Below are 24,080 nucleotides of genomic sequence, written 5' to 3' on the forward strand. Positions count from 1 at the left end.
AGTCATGTTAGTTATCATTTAATTAACAATTGTATAACTATCGTGTATTCGTTTTACTCCTTCCTACTAAGTGACCAAATGACATTTAAAGCGATGGGAACGACCAATAAATAAATATTAGGAACTTTTTATAACTTTTTTATGAACGGATTTGTGAGCGAATGAGTGGAGCGCCCGTTCAAGAAATTTTTTAAGAGAATTTGAGAGCGTCTTTTCATAAAAAGCTGCTGAGCGACAAATTAAGCGCCGCTCAGATTTTTCTGAGCGAATCCTCTAATACTATAAACGCCCTCTAAATAGTGTTTTAGTATTAACACTGCTGTTAGCACAATATTAGTGCAGCCGTGGTGTAGTGGTCAAAGTTTTGGCTTCAGACCTGAGAAAGACTCTGGAAAGAGGCGTGAACTTCTTAAAGGACCTATATAACTTTAAATAAAAGACCTATTCGGCGATCTATTCGGTAAAAGCTTACTTTAATATAAAAAAAAATGTATAGAAAAAAATGCCGATTCATATGGTATTTACGTTTGAGCGGGATTTCTTTTAAAATCAAAAATTAACTTCGTCTTCCTAGTAACGGAATTGTTTACATACTTCTAAATTTCTTTAATTTCTTAAATATTTTAATACGATAAGTTAAAGTACTACACTATGTTTTGGCAGCAAATTATCAATTACTTTAAAAATTAAACTGGAACTATATTTTTAAAAAATTGAATTTTCTTGCTGGTGAATAAATTATCAAATGTGGAACCTAAACTTTAATGTTTAAACTTATAACTGACGATTTTTATTTACACTGTAATAAAAAATCGTAATTTCAAGGTATAAGAAACCTTTAATTTTATAGATTTTTCAAAACGTTTATTATACTGAAAAATAATACCAATTAGTAATTAGTAACAACCATGTAATCGAATTACATGCTCGTTAATAACAGAGTGGTTTTAGTATAACAATGTTATACTAATAAACTTAGATAATATAAGCACACACAGTTAGATATTAGCTATCGTATCTAAGATATATTATATTTATAAATACATTGAATATTTTGATTTGAACATTATTATGAGATTGATTTCAGAATTGAATAGTATAATTAATAATTTTGACTCTAACTTAGAGTCAAGTTAGAGTCAACTTAGAGTCTTAGAATCTTATTTTCTTGACCATTTCCTTTAGTAAACAAATTGCAATATAACTTTTTGATTTTAAAGTTTTTTAAAATTAAAAATAAATAAACATAATAATAATTTTATTTAGGAATGGGAAATTCTCAGAGTCAGACAAAGGAAGAAAAGCTTGCAGCTGAAATTGCTGCAAAGGTATTTTTAATGTTACTAATGCATTTATTTTGTTATTCTATAAAGTTATTCATCTATGCATCTCGAGGAAATGGTAATATAGTTAACCCAATAAACATATGAACATTTATTAAAATATAAATAATGTTTATATAATATGTTTAGTTTTGTTCAGTTTTTCATTCAGAATGAAATCCAGAATAACATTTATACCAAATGTCCATTATGCGTCAAGATTTAAACATACATTATGCGTCAAGATTTAAACATATTTTTAACTTATTATTTAACTTATTATTTAACTTTTTTTTTTCAAACATTGATTCAAGTTTTTGGTATTTTAAATATTTAGTAAATTTATAATAGCGTTTAGATTCAAATGCTACTAAATAAAACATTTAAATAAAGATCAATATTTAATGTTTTGAATTAGTCTAATTAATAATATTATTAGGATACATAATATGGATTCTTTTATTTATTTATCGGACTTATTATAGATCTTTTATTTATATATCATACTATTAATATGCACTAACACTATTATAAGATACAGTTACATACTACTTTAATTACTATAATATATTACAATAATATTTACTATGCTGTTATATAACATGTTTAATTAAAAACTTTTTTTAACAATTAACTTATTCAATGTTTTCCGTGATGTGCAGTAAAAAATGCCACGAGATTACTTGTGTGCAGACCTATAAAATATGGGTCCTTGTAAGTCTATTTATCAGCAACTATTTCTATACTTATAAATTCTTTAAATCTTTAACAAAGATGACAGTGGGGTAATATTTCTCCCGGTGTTTTTTAAAATTTAAGGCTATAATAAAATGTAACTCTCTCATTAAGATATTATTTATTTAAAGAGCAAAAGGTCACAGAAACACGTTATGAAACCGAGTTATGTCAAATATGTTAGCTCTATCTGTTTTATATTTTTATAGGAGCTTTTCTGTAACAAATCATTTTGGTTAAGCCAAACCGATTTTGGCAATTAAATTATTATAATAGCTGTTGGTTGTACCAAAAATTGATCTTTAATGAAAATAGAAATCATCGGGATTGTTATCTCCAAAGATGGTAAAATTATAAATGGTTTTGATACATAAATAAAAATATAATGGAAATATAAAAAAAACAAAGCAAAAATGGCCAACATATCCAAACAAAGTAATAATTTCAATGAGAAATTAATGTACAAATTTACGTGAGCAACAAATAATAAAATTACAAAAAATTATTATACTTAACAAAGAGCTGTCAGGAGTGGTACGATATGAGTTCATGGTACCACATTCCACAACTGACTATATCTAAACTAGTACTTAATTTGGTCTCTTTACTTAAATAAATTTTAGTTAATGGCAAAAAATAAATTGATTTAAAATTCTTTGCTTTTGGTCAACAAATAACTAATTTACTTCAATATTTTTACACAACAAAAGTATCTTTAACAGAGATGACAGTTGTGTAGCATTTCTTCCAGTGTTTTTGGAAACTTAAATCTGCATTAAATTTTTTTTTTAAATTAATATATTTAAGCCCTCTCATTAAGATTTATTTAAAAAGCAAAAGAAAACACAGAAAATGGGCAATGAATCCTAGTTTTGTCTAAAAAGTTCTTTTTTTTAGACATTTCTTATAGAAACTTTTTTGCAAAAATTTCTTAGCAAATTCTTTCAGTTAAGCTGCTTTTAATACCAGTTTTTGAAAATTATTAAATTAATATAGCTATTATTTGTACTGAATCATAAAATTTTAAATGTTTTTTTTAAAAATAAAAATTTATTTTGAAAAAAAAAAGTGACAAAAAAATATATTTAACATAACAATGTATCAATAGTATCAATAGCAACTTGAGTTATAAATTTGTTTCATTATTGTATTTGCTTCTAGTAAATGCTTTGAAGTTTAATGAAACTTCATTTTATCTTTTAGAAAATGATCAACATTTAGAACATTATTTAAATTCGGCTATGAAAGAACTTTTAAAAATAAGAGATAAGAGATAGAATTTGACCTAAAAATGAAACAAAACTATTATTGAAAACAATTAATACACATTAATATGTTATGTACTCTATTTATTTATTTAAAAATATCTCATAATTGTAGAAAGGTAAATAAAAAATTAGAAACTTACTTCGGGCTAGTAAGTGACTGGGGACCGGGCTCTGTCCCTAGCTAAAAATGAGTCTTTTTGCAAACCCGGCCCCGGCAAAATTATAACATTTAGCAGGAGTTGATAGCCAGGGCTAGAAAAAAATTTGCAATACCTAATATATATAATTTTATGCTTACATTTATTATTTATTAAATACTGGCATACATTTATATATTTTTAAACTCTTATTTACTTCCAACAAAATTGAAAACAACCACAATTAAGTTATGAGTTTCTTTAAAATAGAGAATAAGTTAAAATACATTTCCTAATGTATAACTGAAGACTTGAAAAGTTGTAGGCTGTATAAAAAAGAAAAACATGCAGATGGGTAAGAGTTATAAGGTTTTTTGAGTTCAAGGAAAAAAACTGTGTTAATAAAAGTTTTTATAACATGAAGATACGGATACAGTAAAAGGATGCAACTTGTTAAATAAAAAGCCAAGCAAGAATGAGTTTTGGTTTATTGTTATAGAGATTATAGCTCATTTGAGCATTGACCATGATGGTATTTGTAGAAAAAAGAATGAAATGCAACCTTATAACAATGAGAGAGTGGCTCAAGCTTTGTAGATAAAGCAGGTCTAATTACATTTACAATGTGCTTTTAGACTTTATCTGAGAGTTAGAGGGTTGTTATTTGTCAATATAGGAATGCCAACAATATTGCAATTTTTTTTTTTTTGCAGTAAATAGTGAGTTTTGTTGTCTAACAATAATTGTGGGTTTTAAGTCCAGAATTTAAATCCATAAACCACTGCAAGCATTAGGCTGTTACAGAAGAGAGATTAAAAAGTCAAGATTTTTTGTCAAGACAAGAGTAGAAAGTTGAGTCGTCAGCAAAAAGAGCCACTTTAGATTTCACTTTAAAATTTTGTAGATAAGAAACAATACAGGAGTAAAAATAGAACCTTGTGGCAACCTTAAAGTTACTTGAGAGTGTAGAATAACTTTACTACTGTGGTTAGTAAGAAATAATTTAATAACCTCAAAACCTTTATATGAAGAAACTAATAACATAGTGAAGACTAATCATAGAATAGTTGGAGTGGTCAAAGAGTTTACTTGAGTTTTGGAACCACTTATTTAGCACTTTTTAAAAGTTTGAAGAGAATTCTCAAGAACACTTTTTCAAGCTTATAATGGAAATCTTGTCTGGAGCACAAACTGTAGAAATGTTTAATTGAGAATTAACTTGAGCATTAGAAGCCAGAGTGATTTTAATGTTTAACAATGGGTTAATCTGTTTAACTGTCAGGAAGAGTATGGCCATTATATTTAAGAGTCAAATAAGAGTAAGATTTCTATGCAAATAACTCTGCTTTATTCTAGGAAGAAGTAAAAAGATCAGACCCATGAATTAGAGATTAAATGTTAGACTTACTTTACTTAATGACACTGTTGAAGACTAACTAAAAGTCTCTAGAACCTAACATCTGAGATAAGATACAAGATTTAGTAAACTGAGAATAACAGAGCTTAACATCAAGCAGGACTTTTTTACATCGGCTTCTTGCAATAATAAAAGGACATTCGTTGTTATGAGAGATGTTTTTTTTTTTTTTTTAAATAAATGGTTAATGTTTAATGAAGCAACTGCTCAAAATGGTGACAAATGTGGAGTAGAATGAAGCTTGACTTAAAATTGAAGAGAAGGAATAAAAGCTTTCAAACTTTTATTCCAGAAAGAATAAAAGCTCCTAAGATGCGCTTTATGCATACATATTATGGATATAAATATATATGTTTGCTATTTATTTAGATGCTGGCATACAATATCCTTTCATTGTTGTATAAACTTAAGTATTTATATGGTGTAATATTTACTAAAAGAGAAGATGTGAACTCTAACATGACAAGAAAAGGGGGCATAATCTTAGAAAGATTAGAATTAACATTGTATCGAACAACATTTGTTAGAAAATAATAAAGTGATTTAGGTATCAGCATGTAGAGAGTAGCATGTAGAAAAATTAATGTGGTAAAAACTTTAAGAACCCATTTTAGAGTTTCCCAAATCACAGTTGCCAACAAATGGTAATATTTTAAAAAGATATTACCAAATGATACCATCAAAGTAGTTAAGGTATAACAAAATTCAATAATAGTTGCTCCATGCAGAAATGTGGGATTGGTATTAAAGAGTGCCTAGTCAAGGAAGTAATAAATGTCTGACACAGAGCAGGTTTTCAAAAAGGCTACTTAATGTAGTCTTTTTGAAAACCTGCTCTGTGCCAGATATTTATAATAATATAATAATAATAATAATAAATGAAGGCATTACAGTGCTGGTCAAAAAGATCCGACCACTAAGGTTTTTAGACAGAAACGTAATACCACTTCAATCTAATGATAATATGATTGAATTAAACGCAACAAACAACGTTTACGTAAGTCAATGACACTTTCGAAGAAACCAACAAGTATTTTGCATCAGAAAAGAGTTTCTTGTACCTCGAATATCTTCCTCCGGCTTTGAGGACAGCTTCTATACTTCGAGGCAGAGAGGCAACAAGAGAGTCATAGTAATCAGGCATTAATTTTTGGGACCACGCCTCCAGCATAGCCTCCTTCAAAGTTGTTGCCGATGTCGAGTTTGCTTTTGCCACTTCTGCTTTCAATTTTACCCAGCAATTTTGAATTGGGTTTAAATCAAGTGACGAGCCAGGCCACGGAGCAAGAACATTGATGGAATTCTCTTGAAACCATGTCTTGACAATCTTTGCCTGATGATATGGCGTGCTGTCATGCATAAAGATGTCACAGTTGCGAGTTCTGAGCCAAATAGGAACATTTTCCTTTATTATTTGCAAATAATAAACAGCTTTGATAGTTTCACCTGGTGGCATGAGATGGATTCCCGCTCGACCTCTGGCAGTAATTGCTCCCCAAATCATAATTGCAGGCCAATGTTTTACCGCTGGAACAACATAAAGGGTATTGTAGAGTGTGTTTAGTGGCCGTTGAACATTCACTTTATGCGTAACAAATTGTTTCACCTGTGATTCATCTGACAACATGACAGGGTGCCACATTGCCACCGTGTAATTTTTATGTGCTTTACAAAATTTGAGGCGGTCACAAATATTTTTCTGAGATAGTCGTGGTTTTAATGCAGCACGATAGGATCGAAGACTGTGCAATCGCACATAGAAAACGTGCAGCAATCGCATGTTCAGACTTCTCGTCTTTCATAAAAAGTTGTATTTTAGCATGTTTTCCAGGTGATGTTGTCGCCATAGTCAAATGCAAATTGTAATTCACAGCCACGCATACGATGGTATATATAACAATGGTACAACTGTTTTGATTGGCTGATAACTTGCCAATCACGCATGCAAAGCGTGATGGTGATATTCTGAGGAAAGTGCCTACACTACAATGTATAGACTGTATACATAGATAAACAATGCGTGGTCGGATCTTTTTGGCCAGCACTGTAGATTTCGTATGAAAAACGTATAAAATAATCAATATACGGAAATACAAACTTAATTTATATTGCAATATAACTCTCAATAAGCTCCAAACTCCAAAATCTCAATCTCCATCAATCTCCAATCAAAGCTCCAAAGAATTTTTAGTGTCAGATCAGGAAAATAGAAAGCTTAAAATAAGACACTTTCTAGTAATACTTAATTTTCTTGGTTTCTTATTAAAAAAAAGTGTAACTATTTTTTTAAATATACATATTTAAAAAATCAGTTATTATTTAACATATAACTACTGTTTGTCAAAAAGCCTTATATATCACCTTCAAGCAATGCATAAGATTCTAGCTAAATTTTACTCAAAGCAAGATATGTCATCAAAAAAACATCATCATCAACACCATCAAAAGTTTCTTGCATTGATACTTTCTTTAAGAAAGGCTTTGAACCTCTTCTTAAGGTAATAAGCAAGTTGCAGTTGATGGTCTTAATTTCAACCAAATTGCCGATAGTGTTCTGCTTGAAAGAGCATTTAAATCAGATGATTACACTTGCTTGACAAAATATCCTCAAAATATCAGAGATCGATTTATAGCAGAATATGGCAAAACTATAACCATCATTAAGCAAGACATTCAAAAGATTCTAGAAGAAATAGGTCGTTTTTCTTTTAGCTTTGATGAATCCACTTCAGTCAGAAACTGTTGTTTTATGAATCTGAACTTACATGGTTAAGATGGTTTTCAATCAGTAGGAATGATCTGTGTCATCGGAAGCATGAACACTGAAAAAGCTATTTAACTTGTTGAGTCAAGATTGTCTGAGTTCCAGTTAGGTTTAGACAACGACATTGTAGCAGCAATCACTGATGGTACAAGTGTTATGATGAAATTCAGAAAAAAGACCAGTCCCATTCATGTTGGTTGTCTTGCACATGCAATCCATCTTTGTGTTTGCAATATACTTTATAAACCTCATAAGATAAATGATGATTTATTTTATGACGAAACTGAAGAGAAAGAGGATCATGAAAAAAAAATAGAATGTGATGAATTAAGCACTGAGACAAACTTAGTTTCTGGTATTGGTGCTATTATTGGTAAAATTCATAAAACTGTCATCAGAAAGTCCCGAGTCAGAAACAATGACAATCTTCAACCTCAAAATATTCAGTCCTTTGGAAAGGAAAAAGCTTTATTTTTAGATTGTAAAACATGATGGAATAGTCTTATTAAAATGCTAGGAAGATTTTATGAAGTTTGCAAAGAAGTTAAAGTGGCAATGATCCATCTTGAACAAGAATTTGTTTCCGATAAAGAATTGGAGAAGATTAAAGAACTATGTGATGCTCTTGCTTCCATTGAGATGACTAGAATATTTATGCAAGGGAGATCTTTTTCTTGCTGAAAAAGTTACCGAGTGTGCTGCTAAGAAGCTTAAAGATCAAAGGACATCAATAAGCCTTGCTCTCCTAGAAAAATTTGTCTGAAGTAAAGAGAGAAGAAATCCGGATCTTGTACATTTAATACAATATTTGAAATCTCCGGACACTTTGGAATAGCAAAAGTATCAGTTTGGTCTAAAAATAAAAAAACGTAATATAATATCCCTGGCTACTTCACTTTTAAACAGACCTTATCCACAGAAAGCAGGTGAAGTTGATTTTGAAGTTACTGCTATCACTTTGTAGAAGCACTAACAAGCAAGACTATAGCACTGAAAAACCAACTGTTTGCAAATTTAAAAAAATATTACTCCAAGAATTTTAAAGTATGCAATCAAGATATTAACTTTAAAAGAAGCAGCAGCAGGAGCAGCAGCATTAAGTTCAATATTAAAGTATTATAAGATGGTATGCTAAATAGAAGAATAATAACAATTATTTTAATAAATATCACCTAAAAACAAGTTTTTTAATTATTTTAATGTTTAAAATAAGAAAAAAAGTTATTTTTTTCAAAACAAAAAAATGCGGTCTTTTTTTTTTGGCTAAAATAACAGTTTTTTTTTTCTCTGTAGTATATTGACAAAATCTGGGATGAATAGAAAAAACATTTTGTTAACCATAAACAAACTTTGCAACAAAAAATGCTGAGGCGACAACAATATTAGGTTTATCAAAGGCATGTTATGACGCTCTTAAACAAGAAAAATGAACAAAATATCAAGATTGAACTGAGTACTTTAACATATTTTAACATAACTTTGATTATTTTTTGTATATTTTTTTAAAATTTAAATGTAAAATATTTTTTGTTAACACATTTGTAGATTATTTTTTAAACAGTTTTTAATAATCTGGATTATAAAAACATGGTTATTAAAAATTCAAAATGTAAATTAAAATTATACTTATACAAATATATTTTGTCTGACTTTTCTTGCAATTTTTTTTACTTTTTTCCATACAAAATTTCGCACATATTTGTAGTTATACAAAATATTTTACCAGTTTATCAAATCAACTTGTTTTTTATCATTACTTTGTTTTACTCTCTCTTTTAAAAAACTCCCATAAGTTCTCTTTTGGTCTTTATATGTTAATTATCATTGTCATAACCAGGGTTGGGGTCAAATACATTTGATCAAATACAAATACATTAATTCAAATAAACATATAACTAATTAGGGTTTTCCAAACAAAAGTTTAAGTTTTTGTCTTTTAGAGTGATCTTGTGATCACCTTTGAATAAAACTGCTTATTTTTTAAATCAGCTAATTTTTGTTCATTCTATTAAATAATACTATTTTATTTATTTTAAAGAACAAGTTTGAAGAAAATATGTCTCAAAATTATTTCTACTTAAAAAAGCATTCTATTGTTACTTTGTAACTTTTATTATTTTTTAAGTATTATCGCAATAATTTAGACCTTTTATATTTATGAATTAACATTCATAAATATAAAAGGTCTAAATTATTGCGTATGTACGTACGTATTGCGTATGTACGTACTTGATGAGTCATCCACCCTTCATCTTCTAAGATCAACTCTTACTTCAATTCTTTCTTAGAAACCATATATCAAATCCTTTGCAAAATTAGCATCTTTTGAGGTTGTATCTCTTTATTGTGCTTGACACTTTCTTACTCCGGATTCTATTCTTTATCTCCATAAATCTCAAATCTGTCCTTGTATAAAATACTGTTGCCAAATCTGGGGTGGATCTTCCAATGATGCCTTTTCTCTTTTATACAAGGTCCAAAAACACATTGTAAACATAGTTGGACCAGCTCTTGCAGCCAACCTCCAACCATTAAGTATCAAAGTTTATATTGAAATACATTAAAACAAACAAAAACAAAAAAAATAGAATGAAACAATAACATTAAGACGAAAATTTATAAAAGCTAAAAATTAATTAAAAGGTAAATTTTTTTTTAATTTTTCATTACTACTAGTATCATATTTCAATGCGCTAAAATTAAGCTTTTGTATTAAACAAAAACAAAATTTTAATTTTATTCAGAAATGTTAAAATTTGAATACATTAAATGTTTAGTTAATCATTTTTTTTATAAAACAAATATTCAAGATTATATTTAATTTTGTAATTTCTTAAGTAAACAGTGTATTGATGTTTGTAAAAAATATTTTAACCCATGATCATGATCCATTACACATTGATTTTAAATATGAAACACGTCCAAGTTCGTGCTTAACTGAATATTGCCATAATTTTAAATGATGTTGTTTAAATTTAAATTTTAAATTTTTATGTAAATAAATTATTTGTGTTTTATTTATTATTCATCTGAAATCTCAATTAAATTTTTCACAAACAAAAATAAAAGTTTTAATTAACACCCAATAGGATTTTTCTAGTTACCACCTTAACCTCAAATGCCTTTTTAATGACTTTTTATATTTTATTGATATTATATTATTATTTCCAGCCTTAAATTACAAAGCATATTAGAACTATAAAATTCAAAATAAAAAGAACTTTGTATTCTTTATACTTTTCTTAATTACAACTATCATGTTTCGATTTATATTTTTACGATTTCTTATTTTATAACTTTCATTTTCTTTATTACATCTGGCATTTCTTAATTACAATTTTTATCTTTTCAATTACATCTTACTTTTATTAATTACAAGATTCATCTTCTCAATTACATGTAACGTTTCTTAATTACAACTTTCACCTTTTCAATTACACCTCACTTTTCTTAATTACAACTTTCAAGTTCTCAATTACATTTTGAAAAGGTGTAGTACTGTTACTGTCACCCCTTGATGTATGAACATTTTTAAATAATTCTTCTGCTAAAGCAATGGTGCATATTTTGATGAATAATCAAATTATTTATTAGAATGTGGAATATTGCTTGTTTCTGAGATGATTATTTATATCATATGGATTTTAATTCAATGTTCATTCATTTGCTTTTATATTTTAATATATTTTAATAAGTTTTTATTTGAACTTGTTTGTAACTAATGTAAGCTTTTTTTTAATTCTTTATTTGAAGGAATCGTTTGATTATAAATAAATTCCACAGAGTTTTGACATCTATCATCAATTGCAATGTCTTGCCTGCTTGTTTATTAACATGTAAAATTTTGTTTTTGAAGGAAGAGGATGATATCATTCCTAAAATTCTTCTTAGGTTTTTTATAACTTTTGGAAAATCTTGGGTTAGATCTATGATTTTGATATTTTCTTCTAGTTTGCAGATAATGTTTACATCTTCAACTTTATTTGTGTTCAACTCATTGCTAATGTTTCAACAGATTGTTGTTACACTTTGTAACTTAATACTACAAAGTGTAACTACAAATTACAAAACCATAGGCTACAAAGTGTAACAACAAAAGATTGTTACAATGAGTAGGAAAAAAAACAACTTAAATTTAACAATATAAAGGTAAATTTTTACTTTGGATAAATATAATGAAGTTATTTGAAAGTTATTTTGAATAACTATATTTATAAACATTTAACAATTATCGTTTATGTTTATAGTTAGATATTTGAACAAGAAAAAAACAACAATATTTTGTTTTATTAAAAAGTATCCAGATTGTTGAATAATCCATGAAAATTATCCGGATTTTCAAATAGTCAAATTTAAGTGGATTATCTGGATAATTGGGTATTTGAATATTCGGATTGGAAACCCTTCTCTGAATGTCTACCAAGGTATTTCGGAAAAAAAATTAATATACAAATCAATTGTTACTCAGCAAAATTTTGCTCAATTGTTTATAAAAGTCAATGTGCAGTAGTGATGTAGTGGTAGAGTACTTGCCTCATTAGCGAGAAGTTGCGAGTTCAATCTCCACCACATTTCTGGTAGTACCACTCATTTTGTTTCTCCGTGTAGTGGCCTTGTTTGTCAAGGTTTGTATTTTGAGGTTATAGAGTTAAGTGAAGGTTGAAACCACAACTAAAGTAGCCTTCTTGACTGTAGTGGCTCTTATGGCCGTGGGGAGGTGAATTAAAATAAAAAAATAAAAAGTAAATTTAGAAAAATAGTATAAAGCAAGAATTCCTGACAGAATGAATCTGTTTTGAAAACCAGTCTGGGAGGGAATATATAAAAAAACTACAAAAATTTTACATGTGCATTTCTCATTTTAATATAATACAGGGCTTGTGATGAAGAAAATCGTCAAGCGTGTTATATCGCACTAGGAAAATTAGAATGTTTTTTCATCGAGCATGATTATGTGCGCTCGAGATAACGTCGGCGAGTGTGATCATGAAAATTTATTTATTATATTTTTTTATATTTTATTTTATTAATTTATTTTTATATCTTTTTTTATTTGTTACATAATTCTTTCGTCAAAAAATGTTTGAATTAGTATCACACTCATGAAACTACTTCAACGAAGTAGATTTTTATACTTCTTGTATATTGTCAGATAGCGATTTTATTTTTAACTATTTATGTTATAAAAAAATAATATCAAACAAAAACGCAACTTCTTATTGATTTAGTATTGAAGTATAATTTAGTGACTTAGTTTTGCTTCGTTGTTTTGATATATGTATTTTAAAATGTTACGCTGTAAACTTAATTAACAGTTAATGGTTTTTATATTTCTTGATATTTTTTATTCAAATTAATTATTTAATTTTTTTCTAAAATTTCTTTTTTAAATTAAATTTTTTTTAATCTTAAAAAAATAACACAAGAATAATTTGAAATAATAATAAATAAGAATAATAACTTTGCATTTAATAAATGTTGACATCATTACTTTGTTTCCTTTTCGAATGTGATTGCGAACATTCTAAACAACAGAATCGTTTTAAATTTGAGTTAAAATAAATAATAGTTAATAAAAAACCTATACTATGAACAAAAACTTATTTTAAAAATTACTCTATTATTAATATTTATTTTTATTTTAAACGATGTGTGGAATATTACAAACAATAAATCAAATAAATCTTACTTGATATTTTCACAAGATTAAAAATACTCTGCAGCTTCAATTTTTTTATAATGGTTTTCTAATTTTCTATTCTTATTTTATTTGTGCATTTTTGTATTCACATTGTGTTTCCACGTGCACATTCCATTATTGAAATTAGTGACTATTAACGACTTCAAACTGCTCATTCATTATGTTAGTGCAAAAGAGAACGACGTAGTGCTTTTTATATTTTATATTAGTGCTTTGATAATAGAATATCTTTAATAAAAAATCTTTTTTAAATATTTTATGAAAATAAAAAAACAAACCCCAACTATTGGAGTAGCGTTATTTTATACGCTCGTTATAAGCTGAACGAGCGTTGTTTATTGCGCCTAGAATGTTTGAAAATACTGTTTATGGGCGCGTTTTACAAGCGGAGCGCGATCGCGCTCGCTTCATCACAAGCCCTGATAATATAAATTTATTAAATGTTTTGTTTAGTATAAGGTTTGTATTCTTGCACAAAGAGGCTATAAGATTTTATTTAATTGTAGTTGAAATAAATTCATGGTTTGGGTCAGGGTAGGGTCATGGTTAGGGTCAAGGTAGGGTCATGGTTTGGGTCATGGTAGCAAGATTGAGTTATGATAACACAACTGAATTTATTTAGGAAACATTGGTAGAATGTCCAATTCTAGTAGATTTTGGTCATGGAACAATACGACATCGTCACATCGAGGCATCATTAGCATTGCAAAGTGAGGAAAGTCATAACAAGAAAGTCAAATTGGGTTATTTTTACCATCCAAGGTTGTCTGATTTTAGTGAAGGTATACTTTATTTACTGAAATAGAATTTTCTTTGTTTAAAAGGTTTTTTACTGTATACTTTGTAGTTCTTAACTATATTTTTAAGTTCGCTTTTATTTGTCTTTTTTTTTACCTTTTGGTTTCATTAGGTTGTGTTTTGCTTTTATTTTAAAAAATTTTTTAATGTAGATGCAAGTTACACAGGATCAGAAACGAATCGACTCAAATATGTATTTAAAGGTCCTTCAAAAGATAAAGACCAACACCTTTACTATATCTATGGAACTAAAATTTCAGATAAAGATTATAGTTTTATTAATAATGGCTATAAACCTAAGGGTATAGGTTTTGATTGGCCTGAAACATATCGCCATGCCAATCACAGTTATTATGATGCAAAATTTACTAATGAAGGTATAAAGTTTTTTTTTTTAAAGTTTAACATGCACATTTTTACACCTGGAGTTTGGTAAGTTTCCACAATGTCATATTTTTATTTATATATGATATAATGAAAATGAAATAAAATGAATAAAATGAAATGAGTATGATGAATGAAAAATGATTGTTATAATATGCTGTTATATAAATAAACAGTCTTGGGCAATATTAAGTAACATTGTTGTTAAAAACACAATTATTTACATCAGTATACATAACTGCAATAACTTTATGTTATTTTTTCAATTTAATTCCAAAGAAAAACAAATGTATTTTCAACTCTACATTTTATTTACTATATCTATATAAATATATTGTAACTTTTATATTTTTAAATTTTTTTAACTCATTGCAAAAGTAGAATTACTTTTTAAATTTTTAATAAGACTAAGGTACGGGCATTGTAGCAACCATTCAAGAATGTAAACTTGACTTTTTTTGAAAAATTATTATTTGTACCATTTTGCTGGTGTACTTGGGGTGTTGAAAAAAAGAATTTTCAATCTAAATCTAATTCTTTAGCGGATTGAAATAAATTTTTAAAAAACTAATCAGCATAAAATTTTTCTGTCATTATACTTTCAATATTCACCAGCTTTCCCAAACCATCTGGAGCTAAGAATTCCAAAACCATAGATGAGCCACCTTTATGCATGTATTTTTATAAAACAAACCATCTTTATGCATGCATTTTTGTAAAACTTTTACATAATTTTGCTTTTTTTGAGTACCAGGTTGACCTACTTTTGAAGTACTTTTTTTACATACATATTAGGGATCCTTTAAATGTTTCAGGGTTTTGGGGGTTGTCTATAAAGTATGTACGCCGATAATTTAGAAAATTGAACCCCCTTCCCCCCTATTCCCATATGTGCTTTTAAGTTCCGCTCCCCTCTAAAGAGTACGTATGCTTTTGAAATACAGGCACCCCTCTTTAATAAGTCCGTAAAGAATGAGTCTTACTTGAGATGGGTAATATTGAAAGCAAAGCCTAAAACCCAGAGCTAGGCTACCCCACACTCCCCAGTTGAGAAAGCCTAGCAAAATTAGGAATCTTTTTGCAAGTTTGAGGAGCTTTTTTTTAGCAACACCCTGCGGAGAATTTTTTGAGATTTTGGGGCCCTAATGACAGGTTTTTTTTGGGGGCCTGCGACCCATCAGCTATGGCACTGCTGAAACCTATTTCTTCCGAACTCAGTAAAGGGGTCGCTTAAAGTACAAGTCCATTTTACTCAGGGCCAATGTATAAGGGGTTGCATGTGTATGCATAGAGGGACACTCTACCCTTGACTCCCCTATACCAGACAATCTTGTATATTGGCGAACTAGGACCTTTAGTCAGCTGGCGAATTATGGACAACGATGATAGGGTATGTTTTATTTTATTTTTTAAAGTTGTTAGTTCATTTAAAAGCATTTAGTTATTATCAAGAACTTGTTAATTGTGGTAAATTAGAAAAATGAACATTACTAAGGACTTTTTTTAAATTTGTGCGTACATACTTTTAAATTTAACCCTCCCTCGTCCCCCATACGTTTTCGTATGCTATTTGAAGCTTTCGTGCACTATTCCGTTCCCCTATGAACGTACATACTTTATGGACAACCCCTTGGGGCACCTCTAAGAATATTTTTTGTTTTATAAACTTTTTAATCTAGTGTTATTTCATTATAAAGAACACATTTAGAACTCAGACAATGCAATTTTACATTGTATATACATATATATATATATATATATATATATATATATATATATATATATATATATATATATATATATATATATAAATATATATATATGTATGTATGTATGTATGTATATATATATGTATATATATAAATATATATATGTATATATATAAATATATATATGTATATATATATATATATATATATATACATATATATATTTATATATATACATATATATATTTATATAATCAGGGGCTATTCTATGAAAAAAATTTGGGTGGCGGTGCTCAAAGATTTAGCGAAAAATCAGCGTTTTATCACAAAAAAAAAAATATTTGCTATAAAAAACATTGAAAAAAAAGGTGGCACCCAAATACCAAATACAATATTAACATTGTCAAAAACGGTCAAGAATAGCCCCTGATAATAATAATATTTGAAAATGGCATAGCCTACCAGTTTGCTAAAATTTAATAAAATGAAAAAAATTTTGCTTTAGTGACTATTTCTGTAGCCTAAAACAAATTAATTCTAATAACCTAGGTCTAAAGACAACTAGTTTTTTTAGTAGTATGTTTTGGATTGTTATCCTGCTGGAAAATGGCATCATTTCCTAATTATAGTTTTGTAGTAATTATGCACAAATCGTCATATTAGTCAAATTAGTCACAAGTTGGCTTTTGTCAACCCAATCCCAATTTAGCTACCAACTTAAAGATTTAAATTACCCAACCATTATTAAAGTTGGAAGACCAGTAAGATTTAAATTAACCAACTATTATTAAAGTGGGCAAACAGAAATATTTAAATTATCCAACCATTAATAAAGTTGGGACAACAGGATGCTTATATAGAGTTTACAGGATAAAAAATTTTTCTGAAAAGAAACTGTATAATGAGTGAATCAGGAAAACCTGGTGGTGGGAGAGAATTGTAAAACATTGGCATGAGAGAAAAAACTAGATAACCACAATTTTTAGAACTTTCCCAGTTACATCTTATGAAGCAAACTAGTAAAAAGTTTTTTTTATTAAAGTTTAGACTTGCTTTTGTTAATGATACTGACAAAGAATTTCCAATATTCTTTCATACCTAACTTCTGAGATTAAATACAAATTACAAGGAGAAATGCAAGTTTTAAATTATAACAAATGTTATGGCAAAAGTACAGTTAAAGCTTATTAAATTAAAGTTTTAAATTAATAATAATTAATAAGTAAAGTTGTTAATTAGTTGCCCCAGTTAAAAATAAGATTATCAATTTAAAGTGACACTTTGAATTGGTAGTTAAAAATTACAAGTGACTAGTAAATTATCTTAAAATTACAAGTGACTAAAAAAATTTTTCAAGGACTCTGATTAATTGCACAAACATGCGCTTTCTGTAGCAGAAAAAAATCATAAAGAAAGTTACTTCTGACATCATCGAACAGGATATCATCGAAAAAGATGTCCAACAGCGTACCGTTTGGGTGACGTCAAGTTGTTTGTTTGTTGAAATATCAATCCCACAAACAATAGCGAAATTATTAGAATTTTAATACAGAGTATGTCTAAAAATAATATTAGGGTATCATATTTTATTAGTGTAGAATTTTTTTTTTGTGTTTGCATTACAACTAGTATTATCGTTAATTGTTTTAAATTTTGTAATTAAACTTTTTTCAAAGATTTTAGGGCATTTTCAAGCAACTGGCGCTAATAGAATTCATTAACCATGATGAAAAATAAATCTCGTACTGTAACCAGATAAACTTCATTAATAAATAAAGAATTAATATATAAGAATTATTCAACTTATATAACCTATTTTATTATTTCCAAAAAGCAAAAAAATCATAAAACAGCAAAACATGAGGTTAACAAATTTTTTACAGTGACCAAAAAAATGACTAAGTAATTTTTTTATTATTTTTTGATTGGTTCTTATTCTCTCATAACAACAAATTAACATTTTTTTTTTATTTCCACTAAATCCAACTTTGGTTTTTACAAATATTTACGTAAATTTATATTGGAAAACAATCCTCAAATATACCATAAAAATTGTCATTAAAAAACCCCTTAAAATATTAACAAATTTTTTAAATGAGAGCAATGTGAAACAAAAACCACGTAATTGCCATAAAATGTTCCAGAGCTTTCTACAGTGTAACTATGCAATTGATATCAATTGTCATCATTAAAAAAAAAAAAAAGTGGATAAATTTTTAATTTAAAAAATATTTGAGTTTTTCAATTTATGGTTTAAATATTAATTAGGTTTTTAAATTTAATTAGGTTTTTCTTAATTAAATAGGTTTATTATTAATATTATTAATTATGCTGTTTTACTTATATTATTTGTTTATTATATTATTATTAAATAATTATATTAATTAAATAGATTTTTAAATAAGATAAAAAGGAGCAAAGTTATTATTCCCAAAATCTTTCTATCAGATAAAACAAAATATAAAATCAAGGTTATTGAGAAATGTCCCTATGCTTGGAACTGAGGATTCCAGTAAAGAACATGTAATAGGAAAGAAAGGTAAGAAGCCAAATTTTCCTAAATGTTCTACACATAGAGCAAGATTCCTTGTAGAGGCTACCTCGGAAAAGATGGAGAGAAACCAGCCTCGCCTGATGAAGCACATTATCCAACATTACCTGTTTCTTAGAGACAGATTTCCAAAGATGGCGCTGAAACACTTAATTGCTTGCCCGCTTGTAAACAAAACATTTAGGTCTTTTTTTTTTTCTCATCATAATAAGTTAGAATTTTTAACAATATATATAAGTAACATCAAAAATATTTTTAACAATATATATATAAGTAACATCAAAAATATTTTTAACTAACATCAAATAAAGTGTCTGTAATGTATTTATACTCACTCCAACCAGGGGAGAATGTTTGAAGAATATTTATACAATATTATGCAAAAAATGCTTTTCGTTGACTATCATGCATTGAAGATAGTGTTTGTTGTGAATTTGGTTGTATTCTCTCTGGAAATTTGGTTCCATGGAGAAGGACAGGTTTCAGGGTCATTTCTGATAATAACCTGAAAGCCCAAGGTGAGGATTATGTAAAAAAGTATAAAAAAGTAAAAAAATCTCAGTAAAAGTAGAAGGTGGTTATAATGATACTCAAAAAAAATTTAAGATATCTTAGGTAACAGAGATAAAGAAGTGCCTAAAATGGACAAAATTTAACATATAAGTCAAGGCTAAAAATATAGCAGTAACACAAACTCTTGTGAATCAAAAAGTAAACTTTGACTAACAAGTTTTTCCCTATTGGGTCCTTATGTGTTTTTATAAAGTGAACCAAATAAACCTTAGCAGTCTTTTTTTATATTCTAAATATCCCACCTCAGCATTTTTAAAAGCTTCCCACAAAATTTAGCTATAAAGTTCTTTTTGTAGGATTGTTTTGGGCGGGTGATGATTTAGAAATTCTTCACAGAAGTTTGCAGTCTAATAGACGCATACTGATATCGGACAAGAAAGAAAATTTACTTTTTATTCACGACCAGATGGAAAGCCAAAAATGGTGAAACCGAAAAAATGGTGAAAAATGACTTGATGGTTATTTTGAGCAGGCAAATGCGAGAGCAAAATTATAAGAAAATCCGGAAATCTCTTCTGTACAGGCAGAAACAGAAATATTAGCAAGATTTTCAACTGGAAATAAAGTTAGTTTTGATGATTGTGAACTTGAGTGTACTGATCAAAGTTTTGATGATGAGGATTTTAAGATAACTCGACCCAAAAAGAAGAAAGCTGCTAAAGGTCAGGTACTCATATTACCTAGAGATATTGTGTCAAAAACAGTAGTACTGCAATTGGAATAAGAATTTCCAACAATCAACCAAATGCACTTATAAGTTCAAAATGTAAAATTATAAAACTTATAATTTTACATTTTGATAGGTGCAACAGATGAGACAAAAGACTGTCTGTGTGTCCTATTAGATTCAACAATGAGACCCACCTTCTTGGTGTGCCAGGATTGGACTATGGAACAGGAGAGGAACAATTTTTAGCTATACAGAAGTTACTTGATTTTTTTCAAATTGGTTGTTTCCTTCATGGGCTATGCTTTGACACTACTGCTTCAAACACTGGTCATCTCAAAGGAGTCTGCACAAGGTTGGCTAAGTTTCATGGCTGAAAATTATTTATGATTAGTCAAATTCAACCACCAAAAGTTCAGTGGTACCTAGGTGGAGGAGCAAGCGTGCTTACCACTGAAAACCTACAAACATCTCAAGGACCAAGGTATATTGAGAAACAGTGAGGTAAGTTTAACAAATTTAGTTTTTAAGGACTGAAAACAAACAATAGCTTTTTGTACATCTATATTGTTTCTATATTGTTTCAAAAATTTTTATTATTTCTATTTTTTAGTTAGATGTTGGATAAACATGGTGTTTACTGCGAATTAGCTGAGCTTGTAATTATGTATCTTGATAAAGATCAGGCTACCAGGTATAGCATTCACAAAACTGGATCCATCTCACATGCAAGATTTATGGGCAAGGCTCTTTACTTCATGAAGTTTGAGCTACTGCTGCCAAGGATCAGGCTGATCAATAATCTGAGTGAAGACATTATCAAAGACATTAATAGGATGGCTGAGTATTTTGCACTGTTCTGGGCGCCATGGTTCCTGACATGCGAGTTTGCAGATTCCGCTGCCTTTCAGGTTTTGTATATAAACTAAATTCTTATATTACCATAATAGTTAAAATGTTATTTACTTGAATAACAACACCTAGATTTTTTATAGGATCAAAGGAATTACTGGCAGATGTGCTACCATGCTAAATTTTAGCCTGCAGCCAAAGTTGTTGTCAAATCATGGGAAAATCATACCTGGTACCTAGATCCATCTACAGTTGTAATGCTGCTAGCCTCTTCCGACAGTAGCCATTACAAGGACATGAAAGAAATGGCGAAGTTTCTATACTTAACTGAGAGAAATGACCATAACGATAATGAAGTTATGAGAGTCAGAGCAGTTCTGCTGATGTTACCAGTGTTTTCCAGCATAACAATCATCCCCATCTCTAGCTTCTTATATTTCTAACAATTAATGGTTAATCTTCATCGTACTAGGGCATAAAGGTTTTCTTCAGGGTTTTGTTAAACCTGTTGATGTGGTCAACGAATTGTCTGAAAGAGCGGTAAAGCTTATCTAAGACAATGTTGAGCATATCAACTTTTCATCGCACTCCAGCTTGTCCTTGCCCAGTCAGCAGCGGCTAAGCGTTTTTGGAACTGGAGATGTCTAAGCCTAATATTTATCATCACTTCTTTAATTTTTAGGAGATTTTTTGTTCTGCTTTTACACAGTGGGGTCATGGCTCCTTGCTCTCCCTCAGTTGCCAATTCAACATAAAGCAAAAAGGCCCAAGACAACTACAACACAATCCCCTCCCCCCCCCCCTTCCACGAACAGGGTTTTTTCATCCTACTGGCGTCACTTTCAAAAAATCGAATCCAACAGTGTAAAGTTGACAGGCCATGTACAAGATCATCTTTTTTTACATTGAATTTTTTTAGGTTTTTCATATTACTCATCTCATTAGGTGTTGCTCCATATATAGGGCAGCATTGCATAAATGACTTGTCTGTGATGAACGCAATAACTTTGCCATTTATCATACTCAAGATCAATGAAAAATCCACAAAAACAAATTTGCCATTGGCAAATGAACTCTAATAGGGTTCAAAAGTGAACTCTAATAGGGTTCAAAAGTTTCTTTTTCTATATCTTGTTTGATTTTAAGGATAGTCTAATTATTTTCTTTTGTAAACTCCATGTAGATAGGTTGACAGAATCTTATACTTTGAGGTGTAAGATTTAACCACATTAAATTTTTTGTGTTATTGTATAATCTTAGCTGTAATGGCGTTGCCGCTATTTTTATTAAATCTGAATCACTATCATTGACGTAATCCATTCTCTGATGATATTCAGCGTTTCCAGAAGTTCGATCTAGTCCCCATGAACTCAATAATAAAATCTTCACTACCTTTATTGTTCTCTTCCAATGGCTTTAAAATAGTTGCTTGATTCAAATCAACTTATCTTTTGGCTGTATTCATTCATCTTTAATTCTACTTTGATAAACTTTTTTGTTGTAGTTATCAAATCTTTTGGTGGACAGCATGTCTTTCATTTTTTTAATAGTCCTATAGCTTGGAAATCTAGCAGCTGTCATGATATGAACTTTTTGTGTGATTACAGTCAAAATATTGAAACGCTTTATCATCTGACAAATTGTCATTGTTATTTAATCTGTATAGTATTTGAATTGCTTCAGTTTGATGTTCTATAACATTTTTAAGTAGCTTAACCATGATGTAGTTTTGATTATTATATGCTGTTCTTTTTGCTGCAAGTAAAACTCGTTCAATTAAATCTGTTTTAGGGTCAACTACGTCATCAGCTATTCGTCATTTACTTCTGTTGCTCAATTCAGAAAATTCTTTTGATGAACGTCCCATTTTTTCTTACTTGATAAATTGGTATATTTTTCGATTGGAATAGCTGGACTGTCTAACCATTTTTTATACTGGTTTTCAAATCTAGCATTAAATTTATGTAATTTTTCCCACTTTTCTTTATATTTGATATACAAAACTCTTAATAAATTAAAAAGTTTTACATTCATGAATACTTACTACTGAAGAAATATGCTCAAAAGCTTTTTGAGAATTTTTTGTGACGGTATTAGAGCAACTAATGTGCTTGATGATTTCCCTTCTGTATAAATTTAAATATATTTCATCGCATCTAGCAGTATTTACTTTGAAAGCATTTTTTAAAGCATTTTTTTACAATAGAAATGTGAAGTTTTCTTTCAGTAACACAACAAAGAATTGAGCTATATTTATCCTTACTAATTCAAAATCTTATTTTTACAAAAATTGTAATTTAAAAATCACTTAATTATTATAAATTAAGAGTTGTTATAATCACAAACCACATTGTTGTAAACAAATCTTCTATAGCTTTCCAAAATAAAGTTAAAGAATAGTATTTAGTTATAATGATACATTCCGTAATAAACGAATGTATTAAACAAGAAAGCATTGCAAAAAATTGCAATGATTGGAACATGGGAACAAAATACCCTTATAAGGTTTACCCCCTTGCCCAAATACAAGGGCAATTAGTTATTAAAATATTTTAATTTATTATCTTATACTAAATTCAAATTCATCGATAGATTTCAAGTTTTTTTAAATTAACTTTATTGTTCATATATTATGACAATTCTGGGTCCAACACTCATTAAAGATGCAGAAAAGTAACATTTTAAAAAGACCTTGTGTCACTAAAAAACAATTAATTCAAAAAAGGGCAAAAAGGTGCTGCTACATTTTTCACAAAATTTTTCTTGTGCAAATTTAGCATCAACAAATGCTGAGGCCACATTGTAAAGAATTGTAAATCAGTTTTCCTGCTCCCCTAAAGTTAAAGCACCCTATTATTTTGCAACATTTTTTCATGTATTGGCCCTCTTTCACGACTAAATTAAATTTTTTTTTTAACTTAAATTATCTAAAACTAGCCTCAATGGCCTTTCAATAAATGTTTATATGTCTGAGAAAATATAACAATTATTTCGATATAAATCGGTCAGAACATTACGCCAAAAATTTGTCTTGGATCACCGTTTTGACAAAAAGTTTCACTTTGTAACGAAATATCTCGTTATTGATATTTTTTAAAAATTTGATATTTCCACATTTTCATCTTGAATGTCTTAGCAAATGAACCCACCATATAAAAAATCTTAAAAAAGTATAACAAATTTCAATTTTGGCTACCCTACG

The 24,080-nt window shown here is 28.7% G+C and overlaps 1 protein-coding gene and 1 long non-coding RNA gene across 2 annotated transcripts in view; both read left to right on the forward strand.

Moving 5' to 3' along the window:
• The first annotated feature begins 546 nt into the window (after positions 1-546).
• The window catches only part of LOC100211598 (uncharacterized), a 25,253-nt gene continuing 1,719 nt past the window's right edge, over positions 547-24,080 (forward strand). The window contains exons 1-4 of the mRNA XM_065801843.1: positions 547-825; positions 1,267-1,328; positions 13,967-14,126; positions 14,295-14,519. Coding sequence (XP_065657915.1) covers positions 1,269-1,328; positions 13,967-14,126; positions 14,295-14,519 — 445 coding nt within the window. The 5' untranslated portion in view covers positions 547-825; positions 1,267-1,268. The remainder of the gene's footprint in view (positions 826-1,266; positions 1,329-13,966; positions 14,127-14,294; positions 14,520-24,080) is intronic.
• The window catches only part of LOC136082467 (uncharacterized), a 5,373-nt gene continuing 266 nt past the window's right edge, over positions 18,974-24,080 (forward strand). The window contains exons 1-3 of the long non-coding RNA XR_010639713.1: positions 18,974-20,530; positions 20,640-20,937; positions 21,022-24,080. The exon at positions 21,022-24,080 is cut by the window's right edge and continues 266 nt beyond it. This is a non-coding gene — a long non-coding RNA (uncharacterized LOC136082467). The remainder of the gene's footprint in view (positions 20,531-20,639; positions 20,938-21,021) is intronic.

This window comes from Hydra vulgaris, chromosome 07 (genome assembly GCF_038396675.1).
Source record: "Hydra vulgaris chromosome 07, alternate assembly HydraT2T_AEP".
In the NCBI taxonomy this organism is placed as follows: Eukaryota; Metazoa; Cnidaria; class Hydrozoa; order Anthoathecata; family Hydridae; genus Hydra; species Hydra vulgaris.